This window comes from Arvicanthis niloticus, chromosome 12 (assembly GCF_011762505.2).
Source record: "Arvicanthis niloticus isolate mArvNil1 chromosome 12, mArvNil1.pat.X, whole genome shotgun sequence".
Lineage (NCBI taxonomy): Eukaryota > Metazoa > Chordata > Mammalia > Rodentia > Muridae > Arvicanthis > Arvicanthis niloticus.
Window position 1 is genome coordinate 7458956 of NC_047669.1, and position 25828 is coordinate 7484783.

Consider the following 25828-nt stretch of genomic DNA (forward strand, 5'->3'; position numbering starts at 1 on the left):
GGCATGTTTTAGGGGGCTTCTGGGGAGAGTGGGAGGCAGGAGTTAGAGGTGGGCAGAATTAAGATGCACTGTTCACATGTATGGAATTGTCAATGAGAGGGAATACTGAAGAAAAACAGACTGAAATATTGGCAATGAAAATTTCAGTACATCAAATAAGAGACTCTGCACAAAAGCCCATCAATAGAATATGGCAAAAGAAGGACAGAATATCAGGGTTTTAAGGCAAGGGAAGGGATGGTAGCATTCAATGACAAAGATAAATGGATGAGAATGTAAGAATACAACTTCAGAGATAGATGCGATTCTGCAAAGAGGCAGAATCTACAAACTCTGGGCACAAAGTGTGGAATTTTTCCATACTAAAAAGAATAGAAAATGTTTTAAAATCATTGTAGAAAGCTTTTCAAATCTAGGGAAAGTTATGGCCATACATGTGGAGGAAGCATTTACGACAGTAAACATGAGACTGTAAACCTCTGCCCATGTCACATTTTAGCTAAAACCCTAAATATACAGAACAGGGGAAGTGTTTTTAAAGCTGCACAGGAGAAGTGCCAGTCACAGATGAAGGCAGGCTCTTCAAAATCACAGGTTTTTCAGCAGAAACTTTAAAAGCCAAAATGGCATAGAATGCTTTTCATTCCTTAAAGAAAGCTGGCCAATCCAGACAGTTACATCCAGACTGCAGAGAGGAGTGGCCGGAGACTGAGGGTCCTTTGACTCCCCTAGCCCTTCCCTCTAGGAGAGAAGGTTAGTAGCCCATAAGGCTGACCTGAGGCTTTCTGGAAAGTAGGTACAGTTGGTGCTGACCACAGCACTTTATATCACTGGGGAATCTTTTATATTTTTTATTTATTTTCAGTGCTAAGGATAGAAACCAGAATCTAGCACATGCCAGATAATTATTTCTGCATTGAAGTTACACCCCAATCCTCACATCTTTTAAAGAAGACAAAAAGGAAAGATAAAACACTGCCACACCCCTAAGGACTTTTTTTTTTTTTTTTTTTTAAGATATATGCTGCCGGGCAGTGGTGGCACATGCTTTTAAGCCCAGCACTCGGGAGGCAGAGGCAGGCAGATTTCTGAGTTTGAGGCCAGCCTGGTCTACAGAGTGAGTTCCAGGACAGCCAGGGCTACACAGAGAAACCCTGTCTCAGAAAAACCTAAAATAAATTATATATATATATATATATATATATATATATATATATATATATATATATATACACACACACACACACACACACACACACACACACACACATGCCCTCTGGTCAGAAGAAGGCAGGGGAGGACAGAAAATAGTATGTCCCCCGTGTGTGTGTGTGTGTGTGTGTGTGTGTGTATGCACATTTATGGGGAGAGGGAAGATTATATATGTGTGTGATATGAAATCTTTAATTGTGCAGTTGTATGGGTCTTGTCAAATATATACAGTTATGCATCCATCACCATGGTCAATAAGAAATTTCAATCACCCTAGAAAGTTCCCACATTTAAAAACTATTTTTGTGTTTCTATTTTATGTATATTGTTTTGACTGTATGTGTGCCAGTGCACTGTGATGCCCAAGGGGGTCAGAAAAGGATATCAGAGTCCCTGGAACTAGAGTTACATATGGTTTTAAGCCACCATGTAGGTTCTGGGAATTAAACCTGGAAAAAGCAGAGATGAGAGTGGAGAGTCCACCAAAGATGACCACTCAGACACAGTTGAGAGACAATTGAAAATCTGACTGGGAGTATACTTGTGTACTCAGAGACCCAGGTGTAGTTCCAAGCATCCACAGCATGGGGTGTTTAAATGCAAAATCAACATCAGGATAATTTGCAGAAGCAAGCAGTTAAACAGAAGCTAAGATAAGCAGTTATTGAGAGAGGGTTCTTCACAAGCAGCCAGTTTAATCGGAAACTAAGATAAGCTAGCTAAAGCATCTTGTCCTCCAGGGTCCTAGAACATAGTTTGGTAATTTTCCATGGGATTCTCCATCAAAGAGACCAAATTCTAGTTAAACCTGAAATGAATGACCACAAAAAAAAAAAGAAGAAGGAGAAGGAAGAGGAGGAGGAGGAAGAGGAAGAGGAGGAAGGAAGGAAGGAAGGAAGGAAGGAAGGAAGGAAGGAAGGAAGGAAGGAAGGAAGGAAAACAAAATGGAGGAGCCTCTGCGTGGTCTTTCCCTGCCACACAGTAAGAACTCTTTAACAACTGACTTATCTTTCCAGCCTCCATTCATGAATTTTCTAATAGCCCTATTCCTATACCTAAACCTTGGCAGCCACTTATCTTTCATTTTTAAAAAATTATGTATATGTTTTACTCTTTTTTAAAGTAACATGAAAACTGAATCAAATAATTCACATTCATCCAAGCATATAGTTTCTCTGGATGGAAATGCTGAGATGGCTGGGGTTGTGGTGCAATGCTTAATTTTACAAAAACACAGCCAAATTTATTCCACCATGATTTTACCATTTGGTGACAGTATAGTCACCAGCAGTATGTAAATGTTCTAGCCGTCACCAGTGGTGTGAGAACTCTCTAGCTGTGACCAGTTGTGTGAAAATGCTCTAGCAGTCACCAGTGGTGTGAGATCGCTCTAGCCGTCACCAGTGATATGAAATGCTTTAGCTGTCACCAGTGGTGTGACAACTCTCTAGCCATCACCAGTAGTGTGAGAACTCTCTAGCTGTTACCAGTGGTGTGAGAACTCTCTAGCTGTCAACAGTGGTGTGAGAATGCTCTAGCAGTCACCAGTGGTATGAGAATGCTGTAGCAGTCACCAGTGGTGTGAGAATGGTCTAGCCATCACCAGTAGTGTGAGAACTCTCTGGCTGTCACCAGTGGTGTAAGAATGCTCTAGCCATCACCAGTAGTGTGAGAACTCTCTAGCTGTCACCAGTGGTGTGAGAACTCTCTAGCTGTCACCAGTGGTGTAAGAATGCTCTAGTTGTCACCAGTGGTGTGAGAATGCTCTAGCCATCACCAGTAGTATAAGAACTCTCTAGCTGTCACCAGTGGTGTGAGAACTCTCTAGCTTTCACCAGTGGTGTGAGAATGCTCTAGTTGTCACCAGTGGTGTGAGAATGTTCTAGCAGTCACCAGTGGTATGAGAATGCTGTAGCAGTCACCAGTGGTGTGAGAATGGTCTAGCCATCACCAGTAGTGTGAGAACTCTCTAGCTGTCACCAGTGGTGTGAGAATGCTCTTGCAGTCACCAGTGGTGTGAGAACTCTCTAACTGACCAGTTGTGTGAGAATGCTCTGGCAGTCACCAGTGGTATGAGAATGTTCTTGCAGTCACCAGTGGTGTAAGAACTCTCTAGCCATCACCAGTGGTGTGAGACTGCTCTTGCAGTCACTAGTGGTGTGAGAACTCTCTAGCCATCACCAGTGGTGTGAGAACTCTCTAGCTGTCACCAGTGGTGTGAGAACTCTCTACCTATCACCAGTGGTGTGAGAACTCTCTAGCTGTGACCAGTTGTGTGAGACCGCTCTTGCAGTCACCAGTGGTGTGAGAACTCTCTACCTATCACCAATGGTGTGAGAACTCTCTAGCTGTGACCAGTTGTGTGAGACCGCTCTTGCAGTCACCAGTGGTGTGAGAACTCTCTAGCTGTCACCAGTGGTGTGAGAACACTTCAGCAGTCACCAGTGGTGTGAAAACACTCTTGGTTCTGTGCAACCAGTTTTTTAGGAGTGTCTGAGTTTGGTTTTTAGGAATTTAGCAGGTATGTGGTGGCTTCTCATTTTTATTTTAATTTCCACTTAATACAAATAATTCTCTTTTTAATAAGATTTGTTTGGAGATACAATATTTCAAAGCATTGCAACTATTTTAGGGAAAGTAGTCCCAGGGTACTTGATAGAAGATTTTATGGGAATAGTTATCTAGACAACAGATTTAGTTACTTCTTCCCTCTGGTCTGAAGGGGGCAGGGAGGGACAGAATATGGTGTGCACCTACCCTCACCCCAACCCCCGCCCCCACCAGTTACCAGTCCCAGCATTTACATGTACTACTGTTTATAGTATTATGGGAAAGCATTTCTCTTTAAATTGACTTGGCTACTACATTGTGGCATTTGATTTTCCCCCAAATGAAGCATGTGAACTGATTCAAAGTCAAACTTTACCAACTATTATAAAATCCTCCTCTGCCAAAGCATAATTATCCTACTCTAAGAAAGAAACTGCTCAAACCCAGTTAGTTCTGTTGCAAGAGCTTGCTACATCCATTGTCTAGGATTACTGTCAGAGCTAGTGTGAGACTTGTGGACAGCTGAGCTAGGAACAATCCACGTCTTCCTAGTTCCTGATGTTGAGGGCTGACAGATGGAACTTGTGTGTTGGGGGCTGCAGTGGCAGGCCTAGGGCTCCCTCGGGCTGAGGCTGCTCAGGCGAAGCACTGCACAGATCTTTTGGAACTGAGGCTGCAGTGTACCGCCAAAGACATATTCCAGCCTGAGGCCCTGGCTCCCTTCTGGTAGCTGAAACCGAAAGGTCCTGAGGAGCGTGGCGAACATCAGGAAGAGCTCCATTCGGGCAAGCTGTTCCCCAGGACACACCCGATGCCCTGGAAGCAGAGGGAAAGGTCAAAGGGAAATGGGGGATTGTCTGTCCCAGTAATCTTCCCCTATATACCATTCCAGGGCCCAGCATTGTTCCTGATACCTGCAGAGAAGGGCAGGAAGGCCTCATTGGCCACAAAGTTTCCATCTTTGTCTAGGAAGTGGCCAGGGTTGAACTGATGAGGGGTCTCCCAGCACTCAGGGTCGTACAGCACAGAGGCCAGATTGGGCAAGATGATGGTGCCCTGCAGAGAAGAACTGATGTAACTTGAGAAGGCTCAGACTGCCCAGTACCCAGGCAGGACCTCAATGGCCCTTCCTCCATGCTCACAACCATTAAGGAATGGAGTTTTGCACCTCTAGATTCAAGGCAGCCCACAGTGGGGGAGAGCAGAATGGAGAGAATAAAGGGGGGAAAGAAAGATCAAGCATTGGAAAGACAGAAAATGTAGAGCCAGAGATGGACACTTGACTGGTTAGTAGTGGGTAGGAGGAGACCATGAACTATGTCCTCACCTTCCCACTAACCATAGCCCTACTCCTAACCCTCACCTACCCTGCAGCTCTAACCCAAGTGTCCACTCTGTCTCACAAGTGAAGTGAATGAGAAAGTCTCACTGAGCAAGTAGTACCAGGAAGGAGAAAGCCCAAATAAACTGCATTCCTTTCCATGTGGACCCAGGGCTAAAGAGAAACACTGTTAGCAGCTAGGGATATAACTCAGCACTTGCTGTCATGCACAGGCCTAAGTTTAACCCTGCAGTCCTGGCACAGGAAGGAGGGAAAGAGGGTTGGAGGGGGAAAAGAAGGGTAGTAAAAAGGCCCAAGCAAAGAAGAATAAAGATTAGTTATGGTCCTGGGTCTTAGGACACTCAGCCTCAGGATTCTGGTGTCCAAGACTTCAGGATTCCTACTCTATGAGCGATTTACCAATTCCACAAAATTGGGCCAAATATCCCATGGCATCCAGGAGATGGAATGCAGGATTCTTGGTTTCAACAAAGAGAGTTTTAAGTTTAAAACCAAAAAATCCAAAAACTTCTGAAGAATTTGAAGTCTGTATCCCAAGCAAGAACTGAAGAATGCAGAACAAAAGCTGGCCCAAAGGCTTCCAGTAGGTGTGTGCCATGGTTGAGGGTGCTACACCACCTGGGCTGAAGGAACAGGTCAAGCTGCAGCCACTTGGACCAGTAAGACACCCAGACATAGTTGTCACTCTGTAGCTTTAAATAGAGGTGTTGGAAAGGCACGTGTTCCTGCTGGTGCCTGAGAAAGCTGCACACTTTCCCGTTACAGTGCAGAGAATTTCCCTGGGTCTTGGCCTGAGATTAATAGCCACATGCATGGTTTTGGGGATAAGCCCAGGGCTTCACTTACATGTAGTAAGCATGTGCTCTACCACTAAGCCACATCTCAGCTAAATCATCAATTCCTGTTCTTTTGAGTGTGAGCCATAGCCTTTAATAGCTGAGTTCTCTCTCTCTAAACCAGCTCAACAATTCTTAATAATCCCCTTCAGATAAAGAGACATTTGCAAAGAGGCTACAGTTGCTCATGTATCCCATTCCAAATGACATCTGGTGCCTTGGTAAGCACAGACGGATATCAGTTTGTGGAGCAGATTCAGAACACCCCATATTCAGTCATAAACGCTAAACATGCTTTTCCCCCAGATTACAGAAGCATCTGTCTCTTGGGGACTCTATTTTAGCCTGTCCTCAGGAAATGGCAGTTTGAATTTCACCAACATGTAGAATACCTGAGCCGAGACAGCTTGAAGAGGATCCATTGTGGTGGGTCCATTGCTGTTACTGTCCCTCAGTTGCTAAAATGGTATTGACCCAACAAAATCTGGACTCACCTAGGAGATGGGCCTTGAGTTTGGCTGTGGGGGATTGTTTTAATTACGTTAATTGAGGTAGTAAGACCTACCCACAATAGATGAGGATAGCATCACTTCCTTGGCCTATGTAAGCATAGAGAAAGCAGCCTGGGCACTCACATGCATTAACCGTTGCTCTCTGCTCCTGACTGGATGAAATGTACCAATTCTCTCTGACTCCTGCTGCCTTGACTTTTCTTTGATGAAGACCAGTGCAAGATCAAGTGCTCTTAACCACTGAACCATCTCTCCAGCCCCTAGTTTTGGTTTTTGAGATAAGATCTCATGTAGTCTAGCCTGGCCTTGACCGTGTGGCTGAAAATGACCTTGAACTGATATTTCTGCCTCTACTTCCTGAGTTGTGGGATGTACTTCTAGCCTCACTTGTATTTGTTGGTTTACTTTTGTATATTGTATTAAACCTAGGGCCCTGCATATGACAGAACTACATAAAATATGTGTGGACAATAAACACTGGAGAGAAGTTTCTTAAAACACCTCTCAACCACAGGAAACTTTAAGGTTATCAGTCAATGGCTGTATTCTGTCATAACCACTGCCCCTAATGCCACAGGTGACTGAATGAATGACTGACAGCTCTCAGGTTGACAGAATAGGTAGCAAGTGCCTGTGCTGGGCAGGAGTGCTTTTGCAGGTGCTGGGGCTGGCATGGGCCTATTTCAGGCCACTTACCTTAGGCACATAATAGCCATGTATCCAGGTGGAAGTCACACACTGACGTACAGCACCCACGGCCACCACACTGCTAAGGCGCTGTACCTCGTGGAGGACAGCACGGGTGTAGGGCAGTCGTTCTCGATCCTCATAGCAGACAGCCTCTGCAGTGCCCAGCACGTCATCCAGCTCCTGCTGCACTCTCTCTGCAGATAGCTCAGTGAGGGTCTGGGGAAGATGCCTGTGGCCCAGTCTCCCCACACAACCCCTCCCCACTGCACACCACTGTCCAGTTTCCTACCTAAAGACCACTGCTAAAGTTCACACCCCTAGGTCATATCTCCACACCACCACCAGCTGTTTCACAGGAGAGAGAATTTGCTTCTGTGTAAGGCTCACTCCTGGAGGGAGAGGTTATGAAAAGGGAAAAGACCTGGATGTGAGTCTCACAGCCTAGGGACTACTGTCTTCATTTGACTTAGGAGAAAATGAAGGTTCTACAGAGAAGGTACTTTTGCCCTTACAGAACTGGAACTGGTTGCAGCCAGTTTGTTCCTTTGAGAACTTCAGATACTTTTGTTCCTTGCAACTGTGATCTTATCATTAACCCAGGACCTGGCACTTTGTAGGTGCTGAGTCATTGTGAAGGAGTGAAGCCTCCCTGGCTACCAGTTCTGAAAGGTAGAATGATTTCCTAAGGTCATGTAGCAAGTCACAGGCTGGGAGCTGAAATCCCTCCTGTCTGACTCAAATCTGCCACTGATCCCTGAGCCACAGAGATAAGGACGGGATTTTTCCCATGCCCATAGAACAGAGTGATGGGTGCAGAGTACCTGAAACCCCCTTGGGACTTACAGACTGGAAAAGTTAGGCATAGGAAAGGAGAAATCCATACCCTGGATGGCTCTGTAATGGACCAGGTATATGAGTGCCCAGTGCAGTGTGGTGGCCGTGGTGTCTGTGCCTCCCAGAAATAGGTCAGTCACCACTTGGATCAGGTTCTCCTCACTGAATGTGGAGACAGGGTCATCCATTGCCTGGTGAGGGCGAGGGAAGGAACAGCTCTGGCTCTAAGGGTTTCTTGTGGCACATCCCCAGAGTCTTCCTAAGGTTTGATTTGTCCCAAGACTTGTAGGATTAGAGCATTCTTGAGTGTGAGGCACCCAGGGAAGGGCCCAAGTCCCAGGACTGGATTGGCTTTAATAGGGGATGGCTATAGAGTTCTGCCCCCTGCAGCTATACCCTCTTCTTTCCAACCTACCATCTGTTGGTATCAGGCTCCAAACCCAGTGACAGCACATCTAGGTGACCCCACATCATTGCCAAGGCAACCACCATACAGTCCCAGAATCCACCTGGCTACCTCCCACCTTTACCTGGGAGAGGCTAAGTCACTGCCCATATAAATAGTCAGAACCCCCTGACTTCACCTCACTCTCTTCTTTCTCTTCTCCCCACACCCCCACCTTTGCCCTGTCTCTTGAATAAACCCCACTTGGAACCGTTTGGTCTGGTATGATCTGTTCCAAGCTGTGCACGCTCGCTCACGAAGGGACATCATCATCTGTAAAGAAACCAGCTCTGGCCTGAAGACACCCTTTCTTAGCTCATGTTTCAAGGTGCCCTAAAGTTTGCAGAATGAGGCAAACATGAGAAACAGGGCTCATGGCTAAGAAATGAGTGCTCCAGACTAACCTTGGTGATTTGTGACAGGTAGCAGTTGATGAAATCCTTGGGGGCTTCAGGTGTTCTGAGCTTGTGCCTGATGATTTCATGGCAGATGAAGCCCCTCACAGACTCGTGGTACTGAAATATCTTCTGATGGGGTCCTGAGAGGTAGCGGAGGGCCCAGGGAAACATGTCATACAGCTGTGGAGAGAATGGCCCACTCAGAGCTTGCTCTAGCACCAGTCCTGAGTCACGACAGCTGAATAGTTACCAGGGGCTCCAAAACAGACTGGGCCTCTGATTTAAGAAACTCGAGACTGCTTTTTGTATGGAGAGCCCAAAATTGTAAACAGACATGTGAGCCTAAGATCCAGACTCAGACCCAGCCACACCTCCTGCCTGCTTTTTACTGTTCCAGCCAGACCCTGGTGGAGGCTCCTGTCTGAATTGGATGGTCCCATGGCCTCCACACCACCCAAGAGCCAATTACCCGGCGCCAAATCGTGCTGACAAAGGCTAGGCCAAGGTTGATGGCTTGAATTAGCTCCAGGAAGATGGGCTCCTCAGAGAGGCAGTTATGGCCAAACACCAGGGCCCCAATAATTCTCGTTGTGGATCGGATGATAGGGACCCGAGGATCGAAGGCTCTCCCTGTGAGGAGAGGGGAGGACTGAGTATGAGGAGGCACAGAAAGCTCTGTCTCAGGATTCAGGATTCATCCAGCCTCAGACACCGCTACTCCTCCACCTAATTCATTCTCATTCCTCATTCAAGCCCCTGTCAGGTGCTTCCCAACACCTCCTGTGAGCCACATCCTAGGTAAGATGCTGTGAGAAGCACGAGAGGCTGGTTAGACACAATACAGTTGCAGGCACATTGCTGCTGGGAAGAACTAGCTATGCCTAGGGTTGGTGAGAACTTCTTAACACCAGAATTTTAGGCCTCTTGGTTCCTTACAGGAAAGGAAGGCTTGGGGCCTATGAAAGTCCAGAAGGGAAAGAATCCTGTGCACAAGGCAGGAATGTAAAAGGCCCTAGGTGTTGACTGAGAACACATCCAGAACTATAGAGTGGGCCTTGAGGTTCCACTTAACACATTTTAAGGTCTGTATCCACTCACCTTGGGGAAACTCCTAGTCAAAACCACTGGTACTTTACCAGGCTTCAGTGACATCACACACACACACACACACACACACACACACAGAGGGATAGGCAGGCTTGCCCTGGCCCACTTCCTCTCACCCTGTTCCTGGTGAAACACCTTAACCAGCTCTGCTGCCTCATGCTGCAGCTGCAACTCTAACGCCTGCTTGCCAAGGCCCAGCTCTCGAAGAGTCGTCAGACAGAAGCGTCTCTGTTGGCGCCATGTAAGCCCATTGCTGCAGATAATACCTGAGTCCAAGGACAGAGAGGATGACCACCAGCCCCCACCCCACGCCTTCAGTAACTCCACCAGCCCTAGAGAACAGATCCCCAAATAACCTTCCCCACCTGCTCTGAACTGCTGCTCTGACCAAGAGAAGAGGGCCATTGTGGGGTGATGGTCAGTGAGTCTAGGGTCCTTAGAGTGGGCTCAGAGATACCTGTCTGTCCTTGCACTCCAGTTTGATTCTGCATCACGTCCCCACAGAAATGAAGGGGGAAAGAGACAAAGAGGCCTAAAAGGAGGACAGGAGGGACAAGGTCCTTTCTGAGCTGGCACAGACGTGGGCCCTCTGAGGTATTCTGGATGACTTATTCTCCAATACCCGGGGAAGCAAGAGCAGTTTCCCACCTAAAGATGAGTACACTGGAAGCTGGACTATGAAGCTGACTCATTCAAGGCCAGGAAGCCAGGGAGGGACTGATACGGGCTTTTAGGCCAGTCTTCTTTTACATCTCCTTTCACATGGAGGGTTTGAGAATGTTTTCCTGGTACAGCCCTGTCTGTTCAGTTCTTAACAATCCTTGCCCTCAAGTACACTGATTTACAGCCAGCACCTTCCCTCCCTCATAGCAAGGGCAGACTCACCTTTTTCTCCAAACAAGTCTCGGAAGAATGGGGTGAGAGGCCTCCCAGAGAACTGTTCTGAGTTGGAGACCAGGGCTTCCTTCACTGCCCGGAAGCCACTCAGCACCACAATGGGTGTAGAGCCCAGCCACAATGTAAACACACTGCCGTGAGTCTGAGCCAGCTGTGGAGACACAAGGTATCCCAAAGCTCTACATGAATGGGTCCCCAGCCCCACTTGCTGTGATCACCCTCTGAGGATGAATGCCTACCTTCCTGCATCCAACACTCAGTTTTTGGTATACATCTTCAGAGTACCTACCAACTCCTTGAATCCAGCCCAGGGTCACAGAGTCCATAGGCATTTAGACACAGCCCAGCAGTCCTGGGAATAGGTCTGTTCTAGTATTGTGTGATATAAAATGCCGCAGTTTTCTTGGATGGGCTTCTCATGTATTGCCTGAGCCCCCCTCCACCCCATTCTTCCACCCCACTTCCCACCCAGTCTTTATACTCCATTTTTACAAGCATTTGTAAGGTGCAGTAACTGAGGCTCAAAGCTTCCAAGCTGGCACGTGACACGATCAGAACCTCCCCACTCCAACCTATCACCCTAATTCTTGCTTCAAGTTTCAAGGCCCCTAGTCTGGGAGGATAGAGTTCTTTTTGTCTATCCCTTTAGAGAATCACAGTTGGGGCCCTATTCCATACCTGGAACAGCGTATTTGGGTGTAGCTGAAAGTTTAGTTGCCATAAATTCCCAAAGAGGGGGAAAGGAAATGGGCCGGGAGGAAGGTGGCTCCTTTTCCAGAACAAGGTGGCAAGCTTCAGGAACAGGAAGGAGCCAGCCAGGAAAGCCACCCCACTGAAGAGAGAGAACATTCCTGCTGTCCTGTGCCTCCTCCTCTTCCCTTAGCTCCCAGTCACAAATCGGGCACCCCACTGCTGTCTATTCTGCCTTTTATGCTCTCAGGCTGCTTTGTGATGGCAGGCAAACGGGCAGAGTAAATCCACTCAGTCACACTACTCACACAGGAGCCATGTCACTCAGCAGGGCCGCAGGGCTCTAGTAGGGGACAGGTTGGAACATCTTCCTACATGAACACCAGCCATGCTGCTGACCCGTATAGCTCCATTTTAGGGAAACTCTTCTCAGCCTCTGCCCAAGTAAATTAAATATGTTAGCCAAAGGACAGAAGTGGTAGCAGTTAGTACAGCATCTCCTCTGGGGACAAACTGTTCTGTCGGGTTATGGAGTAAAGCTGGGCTCCTGTGCCTGTTCCACCCAGGTCCACAGCAGCTTCTTCTGAATCTCTCCAGCCTGCTAGTCCCCACCTGTTCTGCCCAGCATGGCTTCTTCACCTGTCCTGGATCCCCATGTCTGTCTGAAGTCATGTCTGGAGCCTTTTATGTTTTAGTTGTCTTGGAAGTAGAGTTAGTTATATGGTCCCCTTGCTTCAGTTTCTCATGTGTGATGAAGACATAGACTCTGTTTAGCCAACCCCTCTCAGACTTTCATACCCAAGCCTGACAACAGAGCAATGCCACACTCCAACCGAGGATATGAGAATATCTTAGGCGAAGGAGCATGGATGGGGTAGGGCATCCACAGGTGTGAGGTTAGCCACAGCGGGAGACTCTGCCACCCCAGGCTTCCATTTGAGAAACTGGAAGCATTCTGGAGGTGGATGGTGGTGGCTGTAAAACAAATGTACTTACTGCCATTGAATCACATTTAAGATTGCTAACTTGTATGGTACGCATTGTATCTTACTATATTCTAGTCATTTTATATTTTTCTTCAGAATGTCATACATGCATACTTTTTAAACCCTATCTACCCCTACTCTCAATTTTCCAACTCCTTCTGGTACCCCAAACACAGCTCCAAACTACTTCATGTCCTTTTTACATTGATTTTTTTTGATTAGCCTACTATGTCCAATCAGTGATGCTCATACCTGTGTGCAGGTGGGACAGTCACTGGAGCACAGGCAGCCTGTCAGTGGTCACACGCCCACAAAGTGATGCTCCTTCCCCAGCAGCCGTCAGCTGGCCACAGTTCCTTAAGGAGACGTGAGGCTTCATGAACCTGTACCTGCTCGGTGCTGGAGCAGCTTGATCTTGCGCAGGTAACCGCAGCTGTGGTAAATTCATGGTACAGGAGCCATGCATGTCTAGAAGACACTTTTCACAGCACTCTGGCTCTTGAAACAAGCCCTCAATTGTTTCTATATGACAGTCCCTGAGCCCTGAGTGTATGAGGGTATGGCCCTGATACGGCTGTCCATTTATGGCCGTCCATTTATGGCCATGCGCTCAGCAGTCACCGACTCTCAATACTCTGACCAGTTATGAGCCTTTGTGTTAACTGCAGCCCATGGGGGACAGGGGTTGGAGAAGCTACTCTGACTAATTGGTTTTGTTTTGTTTTGAGAAAGGATCTCAAATAGCCCAGACTGCCCTCAGATTTGCTACATTGTGGTAGATGGCCTCATCCATCCAAGTGCTGGAATTAGAAGCGTGTGACACCTGTACAGCTTTTACTACTATTTTTTTTTTCTTTTTGAGACAGCGTAAGTAGCTTAGACTGGTCTTAAACTCTAAATAGTTGAAACTGGCCTTGAACTCCTGATCTATGTAACTCTACCTCCCAAGTGCTGGGATTACCGGCAATGCTACCGTGGCGGATTTTGTACCACAATTTTTAAAAGTGTCATGAAGAATACTGATGGAGCACATCAGAGTTTCATCAGAGGCTTTAGTGTAGATGAAGGTGTTCATGCAGCAGCTGAGGCAATGACTGGGGCTCCAGAGAGGTGAAAGAGAAAATGGCTCTGTCCTGTGCCTGCATGTTCAATCTAGGCACCATTGATCCAGCTACATGGAGCAGGCATGTCTCTCAGAGCCTTCTCAACAGGCTCAACATTTAAAGGCATTTCTTTATGATAGAAAACCTATCACCCTACTGGGAAACACATCTACCCAACCCTCCCAAGCGCTTTGGCCTTTGACAGGCTTCCTCCCTCCCTTGCCCAAGGGTTACAGCATTCTTGCTGCTGGGAAACATGTCTGCCCAACCCTCCCAAGCATGTTGACCTTTGGCAGGCTTCCTCCCTCATTTGCCCAAGGGTTACAGTATTCTGGCTGCTTAGGGGAGGACTCAGTTTCTAAAACAGAGACACACCCACCACACTGGGCCACCATATTTCAAAGATGGCAGGTGGCAGGACTGAGAAAGTCCCCAGGGACAAAAGCCTCTATTTCTCAGCCTTAGTGACTGAGCCATGGCCACAAGGTTCTTTTTAGGGGACTTCCCATGTAGCATATGGTTGACCTTGGTATAGCTGCCAACAACTTGTTCCAGGCCCTTGGTGGATTCCTTAGAGTTAGCTATCACTGCTACCCAGGCCATGGGGCTATTTTCTTTTTAGAATTCTGGAACAAGAATGGAGAAAACACAGACAGCCTCCCATGTCGTTATTACTCTGAAGACTGTGGTAAACCAACCTGCCCTTTCTGAGGCATGCACACATATTTCTAAACTACTTCATGAAGTACTGGGAATTATGTTTCATTTCTGTTTACACTTGGTGAGGTGAAGTTACTTGCAAGATGTGGGAAGGGTATAATTCAAACCCAGGTCATCTGTATCCAATTCAGTGTTCTTTTCACAGTTGCCTCCAGCTGGGGCAGGGGAGGCTCTGAACCAACGCTGGGAAAGGAGACACCTATAGGTAAAGAGAAGCTGTAGAGGACACCAGGGCTTGCCATGCTTGTGGGGGTCTAACGCAGCCACAGAAGATAGGCTGCTGCCTGTCTCCTGTGAGTAGCTGCATCCATCATTTTTCTCCTAGTGCCTGGATGGTAGAGGGTCCATGGGACGGCCACTCTTTCCTCTCCACTTACAGAGGCAATCAAGAGCCCTTTGCAGGGCTCTGGTAACAGTGGATATGGAGGATCACAGCCTGAGCCACAACAACAAAGTCTCTTCTCTCCATAGACTGTCGTCTCTCACGGCAGCGTCCCTCAAGCTGAGTCCCCCACCCAGGGGGAAGAGAATTAAGAGACAGGTGAGCATAAGGCAGAGAGGTAGGCAGAGATCCCTAAACTGACCTCCACATACACAAAGGGGAGTCATTCTTGTTCGTGTTTCATTTGTACAGTGTGCCCAGTGTTTCTTATGAGCCGCAGAAACAAATACAAGTCCTATGGCCAGGAGGAGAAGCGATTTCTGGAAAAGGTGTGGAGACTAGACTTAAGAATTCCTAACGTAAGGACAAACTCAGCCTGTCAGGTTTGTGGACTATGCTCTCAGTGCTTTCTTTCCCTGTCAGTCACCCTCACTAACTCTACAACACTACACTGAGCATCCGGTTGTGTAGTTTGGGAACATGCTGTGAAGCCTGCCAGCCTGGTATGAACTCAGTGCTGAGAATCTACAGGGTGTCTCGGTGGAATTTCAAACTCAGTCGTGAAGAGAGGGGGCCACAACAACAAAAGACTTCTGCATCATGCTATGCTCCAAGGTGTATGAGCTCAGGGATCAAAATAAAATCTCATGTCCAAACAGTTTGGAGATAAGACACCAGCATCCTCACCAACCGCAGTCAGTCCTACCCATAATGCTTTCTGCTGTTGAAGAACCCCAGGTGTGGGCTGGAGAGATGACTCAGCAGTCAGTTACAAACTTTTCCAGAGGATCTGAGTTCAATTCCCAGCACCAATATTACAGCTCACAACTGCCCTTAACCCTGGTTCCAGGGAATCTGACACCCTCTTCTGGTATCAGTGGGCATTTACACACATGCAAGAGGTGTTAGCATTCTGTCTAAACTCCACCCCACAGTTACCTGGCAACAGCCAGGTAGGCCTGACCCACTATAAAAAGGGACTGCTTGCCCCCTCCTCCCTCTCTTGATCTCTTGCTCTCTTGTTCTCTTCCCTTCCCCCTCCCTTCCCTATTCGCTTCTCCCCTCTCCACCTGCTCATGCCCAGCCTCTATTTCTCTCCTCTCCCCCACCTGTCTGTGTCTCTGTTTCTCTCTCTCTCTCTCTCTCTCTCTCTCTCTCTCTCTCTCTCTCTCTCTCTCTCTCTCTCTCTGCCTCTCTCTGCCTTTCTCTGCCTCTACTACCCTCTTAAGCCTGAGCCCTGAGGTGAAATCCTTTCAATTTATGTAAAGAATTGTGTTGGAATTTTGATGGGAATTGCACTGAATTACTTTTGGTAGGATGCCATTTTTCCGATCTGATCCATGAGCGAGCACACACACACACACACACACACACACACACATATATTTTGAGGTTATTGTGGAAGGTGCCGTTTCCTGGATTTCTTTGTCATATGTAGGAAAACTACTGATTTTTGTATCCTGCTTACTTTGTTGATACAAAACAAACAAACCAAACAAAAGTGTTTATGGGTGGTAGAAGTTTACTGGTGGAGATTTTAGTGTCATTTATATATAGTGTCTACAAACAAAGATACTTTGACTTCTTCCCGTCCTGTTTGTTTCCCTTTGATCTCCTTCCGTTGTCTTACTGCTCTAGCTATGTCTTCAAGTATTATATTGACCAAGGATGGAGAGAGTGGACAACCTTATGTTGTTCCTGGTTTCAGTGTAATTGCTTTGAGTTTCTCTTTGCTGGGGTTAATCTTGTCTGTGGGCTTGCTGTAAAGTGTCTTTATCATGTTGAGGTATGTCCCTTGTAGCCCCAGTCTCTCTAGGTCCACTGTGAGATGTGGTGGAGTCCCCTGGGAATGAAGACAGAGAGGAGGATGAGTCCCAGCAAGTGGTCTGCTACAGGCCTGGAGATGGGAATTTGCAATGGAGGACAGAAAGGTCTACTTGATCCCCAGGCTGGTAAGGCCTGTGGGGCTTCCAGGTAGTGGCTCCTGGCTCAGGGAATGGATATGTGCTATGAGGGTGGTGGGAATGGGAGGCCCATAGCAAAGAGCAGAGCTGGCTGGGCTGGAAGGTGCAGCAGAGTCTCCATGGAATCTTTTTATGTTTTAAAGATAGAGTCTCTATCTTTAGATATGAGCCTTGGCTAGCCTGGAATTCACTTGATGAGGCTGGCCTCAAACTCACAGAGCTCTACCTGCCTCCGCCTCACAAATGCTGGGGTCACAGGTGTATGCTACCACCCCCTGCCAATGGTAATTTATTTTAAAAAGTAATAGGGCTAGGTCTAAAAGATAATTTCTATTAGTTGGTGGCAGAATCAGTATTAAAATAACAATTCAAACACATTTTTGACTGAATTCAATACAACACAAAAGCTTTAGGATGCGTGAGTGCCCTTCTGAAAAGACAAGGACGCTCAGTTGGGCTAACCTGGATGAAGCAGATGAAAAGACAATTGGATCAGCTCGGCTGCTACAAGCCCTCAATAGGAACTTGATTTCAAACATACAAACCACTCCCCGCCTTGGCTCATTCACTCTTCACTCTCTGACCTCTTATAGCTGTGTGGGTGCTTCGTTTGGTAACTATGCAGAGTGCAGGCTGTACAGACTCAGGCCCATCACACATGATCGGGGTATCTGGGGCCCCTTGGCCCTTTTGAAGATGAGATTTCATCATCAGATAGTAGGATCCAGGTCTCCAGTACCTCATGCCCTCCCCAGACAACTATGTTATACAACAAGAGTTTTACAAATCCAAAATAATTTTATTCACTTTTTCAGATTTTTGCTTTCATAAGGTGTTTAGCAAACATGCTGAGGCGACAGAATGTCTAGTTGGTCACGACATGCAACGCTGACCACTCGACTGGGGACAGTGGCAACCACACCCACCCAAGCTACGAGCCCCAGAGCAGGAGGGGGTCTGCAGGAGCGCACCAAACCACACAGCCATCAGCAACCTGAGGTAGGTCTCTTTACAGTACAAAAAACTTCTACACCAGTGTGAGACACTGATTAGCAAGAGCTGCTGAGGGGTGCAGACTTTGCAGAGGAGACTGAAGTGAGCAAAAACAGACGCCACAATCCTGAGCCCTGGTGCTGAACTCTGGAGCTGTGGAGTCAGGCAAATGAAAACGCCACCTACAACAGCAGCAGTGGACCCCGGCCGGGGCTGGGACCTAGCCGGCTGGGAGCTCTGGAGCCCTGCGGTGGCCAGCCTTAGGAACCTGAAGCATGGAACACTGGGGGCTGACTGCATCTTGCTTAGAAATGACAGCGGAAGAAGGAAGGCAGAAAGAAGCTCTCCCCTCCGAGGAATGCTGGGGTTCTCATTCCTGAGAGGGAAAGGGGGTAGGGCTTTGCCCACTGCTTTAACACAAACAACAGACACCAAGACAGGAAAGCAGGAGCCCTGAGAATTCACGGTGCTCTGCCAGGCCTCCTGCTGCCCACTGTACTGGGGTTCCACTGGGGAGCCCAAGGAGCAGGCCATGGAGGGCCCACTGCTGCCGCGTCTCCCTCTGGACACCTAGAGAACCCAGCACCGTGAAACAAGCAGCTAGAGAAGGAAGCGCTGCCGTTCCCACAGCTAAGAGCAATGAGATCTGCAGTGCAGTCGGCTGTACAACGACGACAGAAATGAATGTGCACTGCTACTGCAGTGCTCGCTTTAATAGAAAATAAACCACTTACATTTTACTGTAAATATAGGCTATGTACAGAATAATATAGAGACATAGCTACACATATAAAGCTTCATTATAGGCCACTGATACATTTATAGTAATGGTTCCCTGAACCTCTTAAGAGTGCAATTAAGAACAAAAACTAAATTTCACTTAAGTGAATAGGGAATAAATACAATAATCAAAATATGATTTTCCTTAAAAGTGAAACACACAGCTAATCCTGAATTGTTGTGTGAGATAAATCTGGGAAAGATGAGGTTTCAGCAGGACAGGATGAGGGACCCAAACCAGGAAGAGAATGGCGATGCTCTGAGAATTGACTTCAAGGATGGGAGGAGTCAGCCCTTGACAGCCACCTTGTTCTCTGCAGCAGCAAACATGGCATAGAATCTCGAACTGTCATTGGACAGAAGGACCGATGGGGTGTCAAACTCCACCACCTGCAAAGGAGGAGACACATCAGGGTGTGATTGTGGGATGCTCTCATGGACTCAGAGGATCCACTGCTGAGCAATAGTGCCCTGGGGACACAACAGAGGACTGAACTGGCCCGCAGGATCCAGGCAGCAAGGGAAAGGTTGGAGAGAATGCATGTATGCTTCCTTCACAAACATCTGAGTTCTCTCATCTTTGGAATAAAGAAATCCATCAGTATGGCTCTATAATATAAACTACAGAGGAAACTACAGCTCAAGGTGAGGGCAAGTTGATCTGACTCCAGTCAGAAGAGGAAGAAATCAGGATGCCTAAGTGGCAGAGAGAAAAAGGAAGCAAGGGATCAACACCCATGTTCATTGCTCTGCTGGCCTTTGAACAGCAGAATTCTACTGCATGCGAATGAATGAGTCACCGGCAAAGATGTCTCCTCTTACAGCAGCTGCAAACCTACTGTCTTTTCCTGTATCCTTTGCCTGATGCTTTTCCTAACGCTGTGGCCCTTTAATACAGTTCCTCATGTTTAGTGACCCCCCAACCATAAAATTATTTCATTGCTACTTCATAACTGTAATTTTGCTGCTGTTATGAATTGACATGTAGATATATGATATGTAGCGTATCTGATATGTGACTCTCAAAAGGGTCACAACACACAGGTGGAGAACTGCTGGCCTAGAATGAAGGCACAGCCAGAGAGGTGGCAGGAGATCCCCTCCGTGCTCCTAGCAAAGGACAGCCTGCTAATGGGAAGAGCATAAGAAAACCTTCTGTCCTTTCAGCATGGTGCTGAGGTGTGATGGTGGCTGCCAAAGATGGTGTCCTGTATCTGGAGAGAAAGGACAAGCACAGATTGCTAGTGATTCAGAGCCTGGGCTAGCTGAGCAGCAGACCAACCATGTACTCACTGCCCTTGAGGCTGATGGACCTCCTTTCCTGGGTTTGTCTAAGTCTAGGACAACAGCATCTCACCTGTGGGAGTGTGTGCATATGATATGAGAGAGCTGCGGGGGTGACTGTTACAGGCCGGCCTCATGTCAGGGTGCTGCGGGGGTGACTGTTACAGTCTGGCCTCATGTCAGGGTGCTGCGGGGGTGACTGTTACAGGCCGGCCTCATGTCAGGGTGCTGCGGGGGTGACTGTTACAGGCCGGCCTCATGTCAGGGTGCTGCGGGGGTGACTGTTACAGGCCGGCCTCATGTCAGGGTGCTGCAGGGGTGACTGTTACAAGCTGGCCTCATGTCAGGGTGCTGTAGAGGTGACTGTTACAGGCTGGCCTCATGTCAAGGTGGTGCTGGTCCCAGTAGTGATGGTATGTGAATGACATGTAATTTTAGTTTTGTCTTTATATTTGTATACTCTTAAAATTAGTCATTTGGCAGAAGTAAGAAGCTACATATGTTAATAACAACGGCACACAGTATCTACTTTTGCTGACCATCTGTGCTGGGTACTGTGCTCAGTGATCCACAGGACACCACTCAGCTAGGGTTCAATACATAAGACTAAGAAGGACAAAGAATACTGACTGCTTTCAAGCAAGGAGATCAAGGTTCAAGAACTTGACTTCCACACAGTCACAAAAATGGTTTTTTTAAGAGGGAAGAAACAATCAAGAGAAGGGAAGGAGAGAGTTTCTTTTAATTTTTTGAGACAGAGTCTCATATAGTCCAGGCTGGACTGTATGATTCAATGTGTAGCTGAACCTAAACTTCTGCCTCTAAGCACTGGGGTTACAGGTCTGTGCTAGCACATCCATTTTATGCACAAGCCAGGGACTTGTGCACGCTAGGTAGGCAAGCGCCCTATCAATTACCCTGCTTCCCTGGCCTAGAATTCCTCTTAAAGAACCATCACCCTAGGACCAGGCATGGTGCCACTCATCTTAATCCCAGCACTCTTAACACTGAGGCAGGAGAATCTCTGTGAGTTTAAAACTAGCTAGCCTTGTCTATATAGTGTGTTCTAGGCCAAATAAGGCCACATAGTAAAATCCTGCCTTTAAAAGAAAAGCAAAAAACCAAACAGACAAAAAGAACAACTCATCTTCTCCTGATTTGGATCTGAGCCTTAAAAAAAATATATTTCCTGGGTTTTCTTGATTCCTTCAACCTTTTTAAAAAGTTGCATTCTGTTTAAACAGCTACACGCACAGCAATAGCTCTGCATTTCAAATGTATGACAGGATCTCAGTACTAAAATTATGCAAAGACAGTGTCCTGGCTAGTTTTTGTCAACTTGACACAAGCTAAAGTCATCTGAGAGAAGGAAACCTCCTCAATCAAAAAAAATGCCTCTATAAGATTGTTGCGGCCCAGGCTGCCCCATGCTTGGGTGCCAAAAATATTGCGGCCCGAGCTGCTCCACGCTTGGGGGCCAAAAATGTCGTGGACCACTCTGCCCATGTTGGGCGCCAAAAATGTTACAGCCCGAGCTGCCCCACGTTGAGCACCAAAATGTCTCAGACCGGTCTGTCAATGTTTAAACCCGTACTGCCAAAAGCCTTGGGGGCTAAATTGTTAGAGCCTGCACTGCCCCAAGCTGCTTCAGTCCACGGGTCAGGGTTCAGCAAGAGAGACAGTGAGGATGGACTTGAAGAATGGAGACCAGACAGTGTGATTCAATCCTGTTTATTCTTCAGTCTCTCTTCTTCTCTCCAAGTCCCAAGTCTTGAGTTCCTAGTCCCTAGTTCCTAGTCCCTAGTGCCTCCAAGTTCCAAGTTACTTCTTCCAAGTGCTAAGTGCCTAATGTCTAATTGCCTGTCTCGAGTCTCAAGTGCCTACTCCAAGTGCCTAATACCTAATAATAATTTTTCTTCTGAGTTTTCTAGTCCAAGTGTCTTCTTCCTCAATGCCTAATTCCTACTCCAAGTTGTACTGAACTCTTCTGTCTGCCTCTCACCTTTTACATGTCTCACTTCTAAGCCACACCCTTAAGTCACACCCTTAAGTCTTATCTCTAAATCTGATCTCTAAGTCATGCCCTTAAGTCTCAGCTCTAAATCACAGCTTTAAGTCTCACACACCCAAGGGAAGATCCTGGGTATCTAAAACAAGATGTTATCAGAGTGTGTTCAGCTGTTGCAGGCTATTGTAATCAAATCTCATGTCAGGGTATATGTCTCAAGATGGCTGCAAGGATGATAGCCTCCTTCTGTTGGCTCCCCACATAAGATGGTCCTGAAGGCAAGCCAAGCCTGTGAGAAGGTGAGCCCTTGAAAAGGCTAGCCTGTGAGACATTTTCTTAGTACTTCTCTTAATATGTTCCACAAACCAAGAGACAGGGGCAGCAGAGGGAGTTAACTAGACTTAGTTCTGTGCCAACTCTTCTACTGTCTGTGTCCCTAAAGGTCAGAGCCCTGAGCCTTAGATTTCTCACCTATAACATATAGTCAGGGAATGCTCTCTGCTCCTTCTCAGTTATAAGGAATTACTGAATGCTGAAGATGAGATACAGCTCACTGAACATGCCACAGACTAACCACTCGATAGAACCAGATACTGTGATGCCATTAGTATTATTATATTTTATAACATGTATATATAATAATATATGATAATATTATGAGAAGCCAAGCTACCCACCACAAGCCACCACCATGGCTTATTTCACTGATAACTGTACTTAACTAGCCATCAAGCAAAGAGCTGTAATAGCAAGTGCTAATGTGGACCTCAGGTTGAGTGAGACTGAGTCCCTTCCTTAGGGAGCTTACAGGGGCTCTCATGGGAGGCAGAGTACCATACAGATGAGGTGAGAGGTCTACAATGGATGGATGGATGGATAAGGCCCCGGGGTGGTTTGTGGAAGCTCTGGCATTTAAGTCATGTTCTTTAGGGACAGACAGTTTTAAGATAGCAGATGGAACGGTCTGTAAAGACAAGGTGAAAAAGCACAGAGGCTGTCTATTGGCAATGCCAGCTGAGAGTGACCTACAGAAGGTGAGTTAAGACCAGACCTGTCAAAGTGTGGAGAACCTGGATGAGAAATGTGGCACCACGACACGGTGGCAGAGAGCAAACCCAAGGTGGTTGCTGCTTTGGCTTTGGGCAATTCTTGTGTGTAAGTCACTGAAGTGCATGTGCTCTCTGGCCTGTGTCACTGCTTATGTACCACAGAAGACTAAGAGCATGCCTGGGGCACAGGCACCTGTCTGATCAACACAAGCCAAAACTAAGTTGCTATGGCTGTTTGGTGAATGCCCAGAAACATGAAGATGACAGGCAGCCCCTCCCCAGCCTGTTTTCTTCCCACACAAAGACCCCATGCCAAGAGAGAGCTCCTGAGGAACTTAATACCTGTCCCTGGGCCAGCACCATGATCCTATCACAGCCCAGAACTGTGTGCAGTCGATGGGCAATGGTCAGCATGGTGCAGTCCGCAAACGCTTCCCGGATGGTCTCTTGGATCAGTAAGTCTGTCTCGGTGTCCATAGCTGCTGTAGCTTCATCTAAAATCAGAATCTGCCAGGGAGCAGAGGACACAGATCCAATTACTTCCCCAAGCATTCTTGTTCACTTCAGTTTAGTAAGAAGCATTAGTGTTTAAATTCTGTATATGTACTATTTCTTCTTAGTAGGATCACACATGGTTGTGAAAATGCCGTTTGCTCAGAATTCATATAACCTGTGTAGCAGTGATCTACTCAAACACGCCCACTTTCTCCATGACCTTCACATGTAGACTAGCTTTTCTGGACTTCTCCTTTCCTGTTTGCATCATGAGGAGTGGTGCATGAGGGTTCTATCTGATGATGTCTCCTCAGTCGTTAATCTGCTGAGTCTGCAGTTCTATCCTTAGCCAGAAACAAAGTTGTCCTTGAATTCCAAAGGCTTAGGGGAAGTTAAGAAACAAAACAAAGCCCAGCCATGGTGGTGCACACCTTTACCCTCAGTGCTTGGTAGGCAGAGACAGGCAGATTTTTGTGAGTTCCAGAGCAGCCAGGGCTATACATAGAAACTCTGTTTCTAAAGACCAAAAACCCCAAACAAATAAACAAAAATTTAATAAGGGGGGGGGGCGGTGGCATGATGGGGAATGTGTTCAAACTATAATTCATATATATGCAAAAGCTTGAAGAAGAAAAAAGACAAAGACCCCTTGAAACAGTGTGCCAAGTGGTGCAAGGTTGACTGAGGAACTACTGGTTAGAAAGTGACACTGGGGGGTGGGGGGGGGGGGATATGGAGGCAGTTGTTCATGTGTCTCCACCAGTCAAAGACAGTTGATATATCTAGGTTGGGTATTAGGTTACACTTCTGACTGAGCATTACCAAACATATAAAGCCTTTGATTAACATTTTTTAAAAGTATATAAAAGCAAAAAGAAAAAGGGGGCATGGGATAGGGTTTTTTTGGGGGGGGGATGGGGAAAGGGGATGGCATCTGAAATGTAAATAAAATATCCAATAAAAAAAAAAAAGAAAGTGTCACTGGGCTCAGAGGCAATGAACCTCAGAATCGTGTGCCTGTAGGAAGAGCTGCACCCAGGGCCCAGCTCCTCACCACTGCCCAGGTCATGTCACCCACGATGCAGCTCACCTTACAGTGACGCAGCAGGGCTCTTGCTATGCACAACAGCTGCCGTTCCCCAACAGAAAAATTGTCTCCGTTCTCCATTACTTCAGATTCAAGTTTCAGAGGTAGCTGGGCAATCTAGAAAGAGACCAGAGGTTAGAAGTGTAAAGATACAAACCAAACCTTTCAGAATCCATGGTAAAAAGAAATCATTGTAGCCGGGTATAGGGGCTCACACAATAATCTAATACTTAGGAGGCTAAGGCAAGAATACTAGGAGTTTAAGTCACTATATACAATGAGACACTAACACACACACACACCCCTCCACCTCCCACCCTCTGACCAATGCACAAAAAGAAAAAAATTATTCTGAAACAGATGAAAAATAAGTACTCTGGCTCATCTGAAAGACCCACGTGATCACACATGTATTAAGGACCTATATTATCTAGGGCAATTCATGTTTACAATATCTATTTCTGTTAGTTTCCATCCCATGAAAATATCTCAGAAACGTAAGATCCTATTGGATGTGGGTCCTTAGGTTTGGTTCTAAAAATACAGTTTTTCAAGACATAGAGGTTGTACTGGCTGGTTTTATGTGTTAATTTGATACAAGCTGGAGTTATCACAGAGAAAGGAGTCTCCCTTGAAGAAATGCCTTCATGAGATCTAGCTATAAGGCATTTTCTCAATTAGTGATCAAGGAGGGAGGGCCTAGCCCACTGTGGGTGGTGCCATCCCTGGGCTGTAGCCTTGTTCTATAAGAAAGTATGGCAGTAAGCGCACTCTTCCATGGCTTCTACATCCACTCCTGCCTCCAAGTTCCTACCCTGAGTTCCAGTCCTGACTTCCCTTGGTGATGAACAGCAGTGTGGAAGTGTAAGCTGAATAAACCCTTTCCTCTCCAACTTGCTTCTTGGTCATGATGTTTTGTGCAGGAATAGAAACCCTAACTAAGACAGAGTCCCACTCCCCAAATCCACACTGGCAACCTCTTCTTCAGATGAGATTGAGGCTACTCTATGTAAAACGGAGGCAAGGCTAAACCTAACTGACCGAGGCAGTGGATACTGAATTCAGGCTACAGTCCCACTCAAGAACAGCCGTGCCCCTCTGCATACTGGCTACTGGCAAGGTCTGCTGAGTTGCTCCATGACATCTGTCATAAGAGATGACATAATAGAATCAGCAATAAATTATAGATCTTTTGTGTTCCGAGAATTTATTAAGTTCTGACTAGTTATCACTAATATATTTTTAGTCTAAGGTGAGTATGGGGCCAATATGGCCACGAGCATTGTGGGAGGTAGGGCTGCGAGACCAACTTTAAATTTTTGTTTATTACATTTTTTGTGTGTATGTTTGTGTATGTGAGAGTGTGTACCTGCACATATGTATATGTTACTGTGTGTGTGTGTGTGTGTGTGTGTGTGTGTGTGTGTGAGTGATACCGTAAGTGTGGCAGTCAGACAACGGTGG

General features: G+C 46.8%; 2 protein-coding genes and 1 long non-coding RNA gene across 8 annotated transcripts in view; 1 reads left to right on the forward strand and 2 right to left on the reverse strand.

Moving 5' to 3' along the window:
• The window catches only part of LOC143444007 (uncharacterized), a 21911-nt gene extending 3575 nt beyond the window's left edge, over positions 1–18336 (forward strand). Inside the window, exons 2-5 of one of the 2 annotated variants that reach the window (XR_013113466.1) lie at positions 12762–12922; positions 14794–14863; positions 14957–15033; positions 16506–18336. This is a non-coding gene — a long non-coding RNA (uncharacterized LOC143444007). Of the gene's footprint in view, positions 1–12761; positions 14864–14956; positions 15034–16505 lie in introns of both variants that reach the window. The other variant, XR_013113465.1, reaches the window with a different exon arrangement.
• LOC117717491 (cytochrome P450 2J2-like) lies at positions 3737–10187 on the reverse strand. Its single transcript, XM_034514701.2, has 7 exons — positions 10043–10187; positions 9289–9449; positions 8826–8999; positions 8026–8167; positions 7149–7336; positions 4677–4818; positions 3737–4578 (listed from the first exon to the last, which is right to left on the reverse strand). Exons 3-7 carry the CDS (start codon positions 8988–8990, stop codon positions 4373–4375), a joined length of 843 nt encoding a protein of 280 aa, XP_034370592.1. The 5' UTR covers positions 8991–8999; positions 9289–9449; positions 10043–10187; the 3' UTR covers positions 3737–4372.
• Abcc5 (ATP binding cassette subfamily C member 5) overlaps positions 17447–25828 on the reverse strand; it is a 122987-nt gene continuing 114605 nt past the window's right edge. For all 5 annotated transcript variants that reach the window (XM_034515745.2, XM_034515746.2, XM_076942674.1 and 2 more), the window contains 3 exons: positions 24368–24481; positions 23125–23289; positions 17447–18831 (listed from right to left, as the gene is read on the reverse strand). In XM_034515745.2, coding sequence (XP_034371636.1) covers positions 18730–18831; positions 23125–23289; positions 24368–24481 — 381 coding nt within the window. In that variant the 3' untranslated portion in view covers positions 17447–18729. The remainder of the gene's footprint in view (positions 18832–23124; positions 23290–24367; positions 24482–25828) is intronic.

Excerpts from the sequence above, each read along its gene's own strand:
- LOC117717491 (XM_034514701.2), bottom strand. The coding sequence starts at position 8,990 with ATGTTTCCCTGGGCCCTCCGCTACCTCTCAGGACCCCATCAGAAGATA. Across the intron at positions 8,168-8,825 it reads ACCTGTCACAAATCACCAAG|GCAATGGATGACCCTGTCTC; the intron begins GTTAGTCTGGAG and ends CGCCCTCACCAG. Across the intron at positions 4,819-7,148 it reads ATGGCTATTATGTGCCTAAG|GGCACCATCATCTTGCCCAA; the intron begins GTAAGTGGCCTG and ends TCTTCTCTGCAG.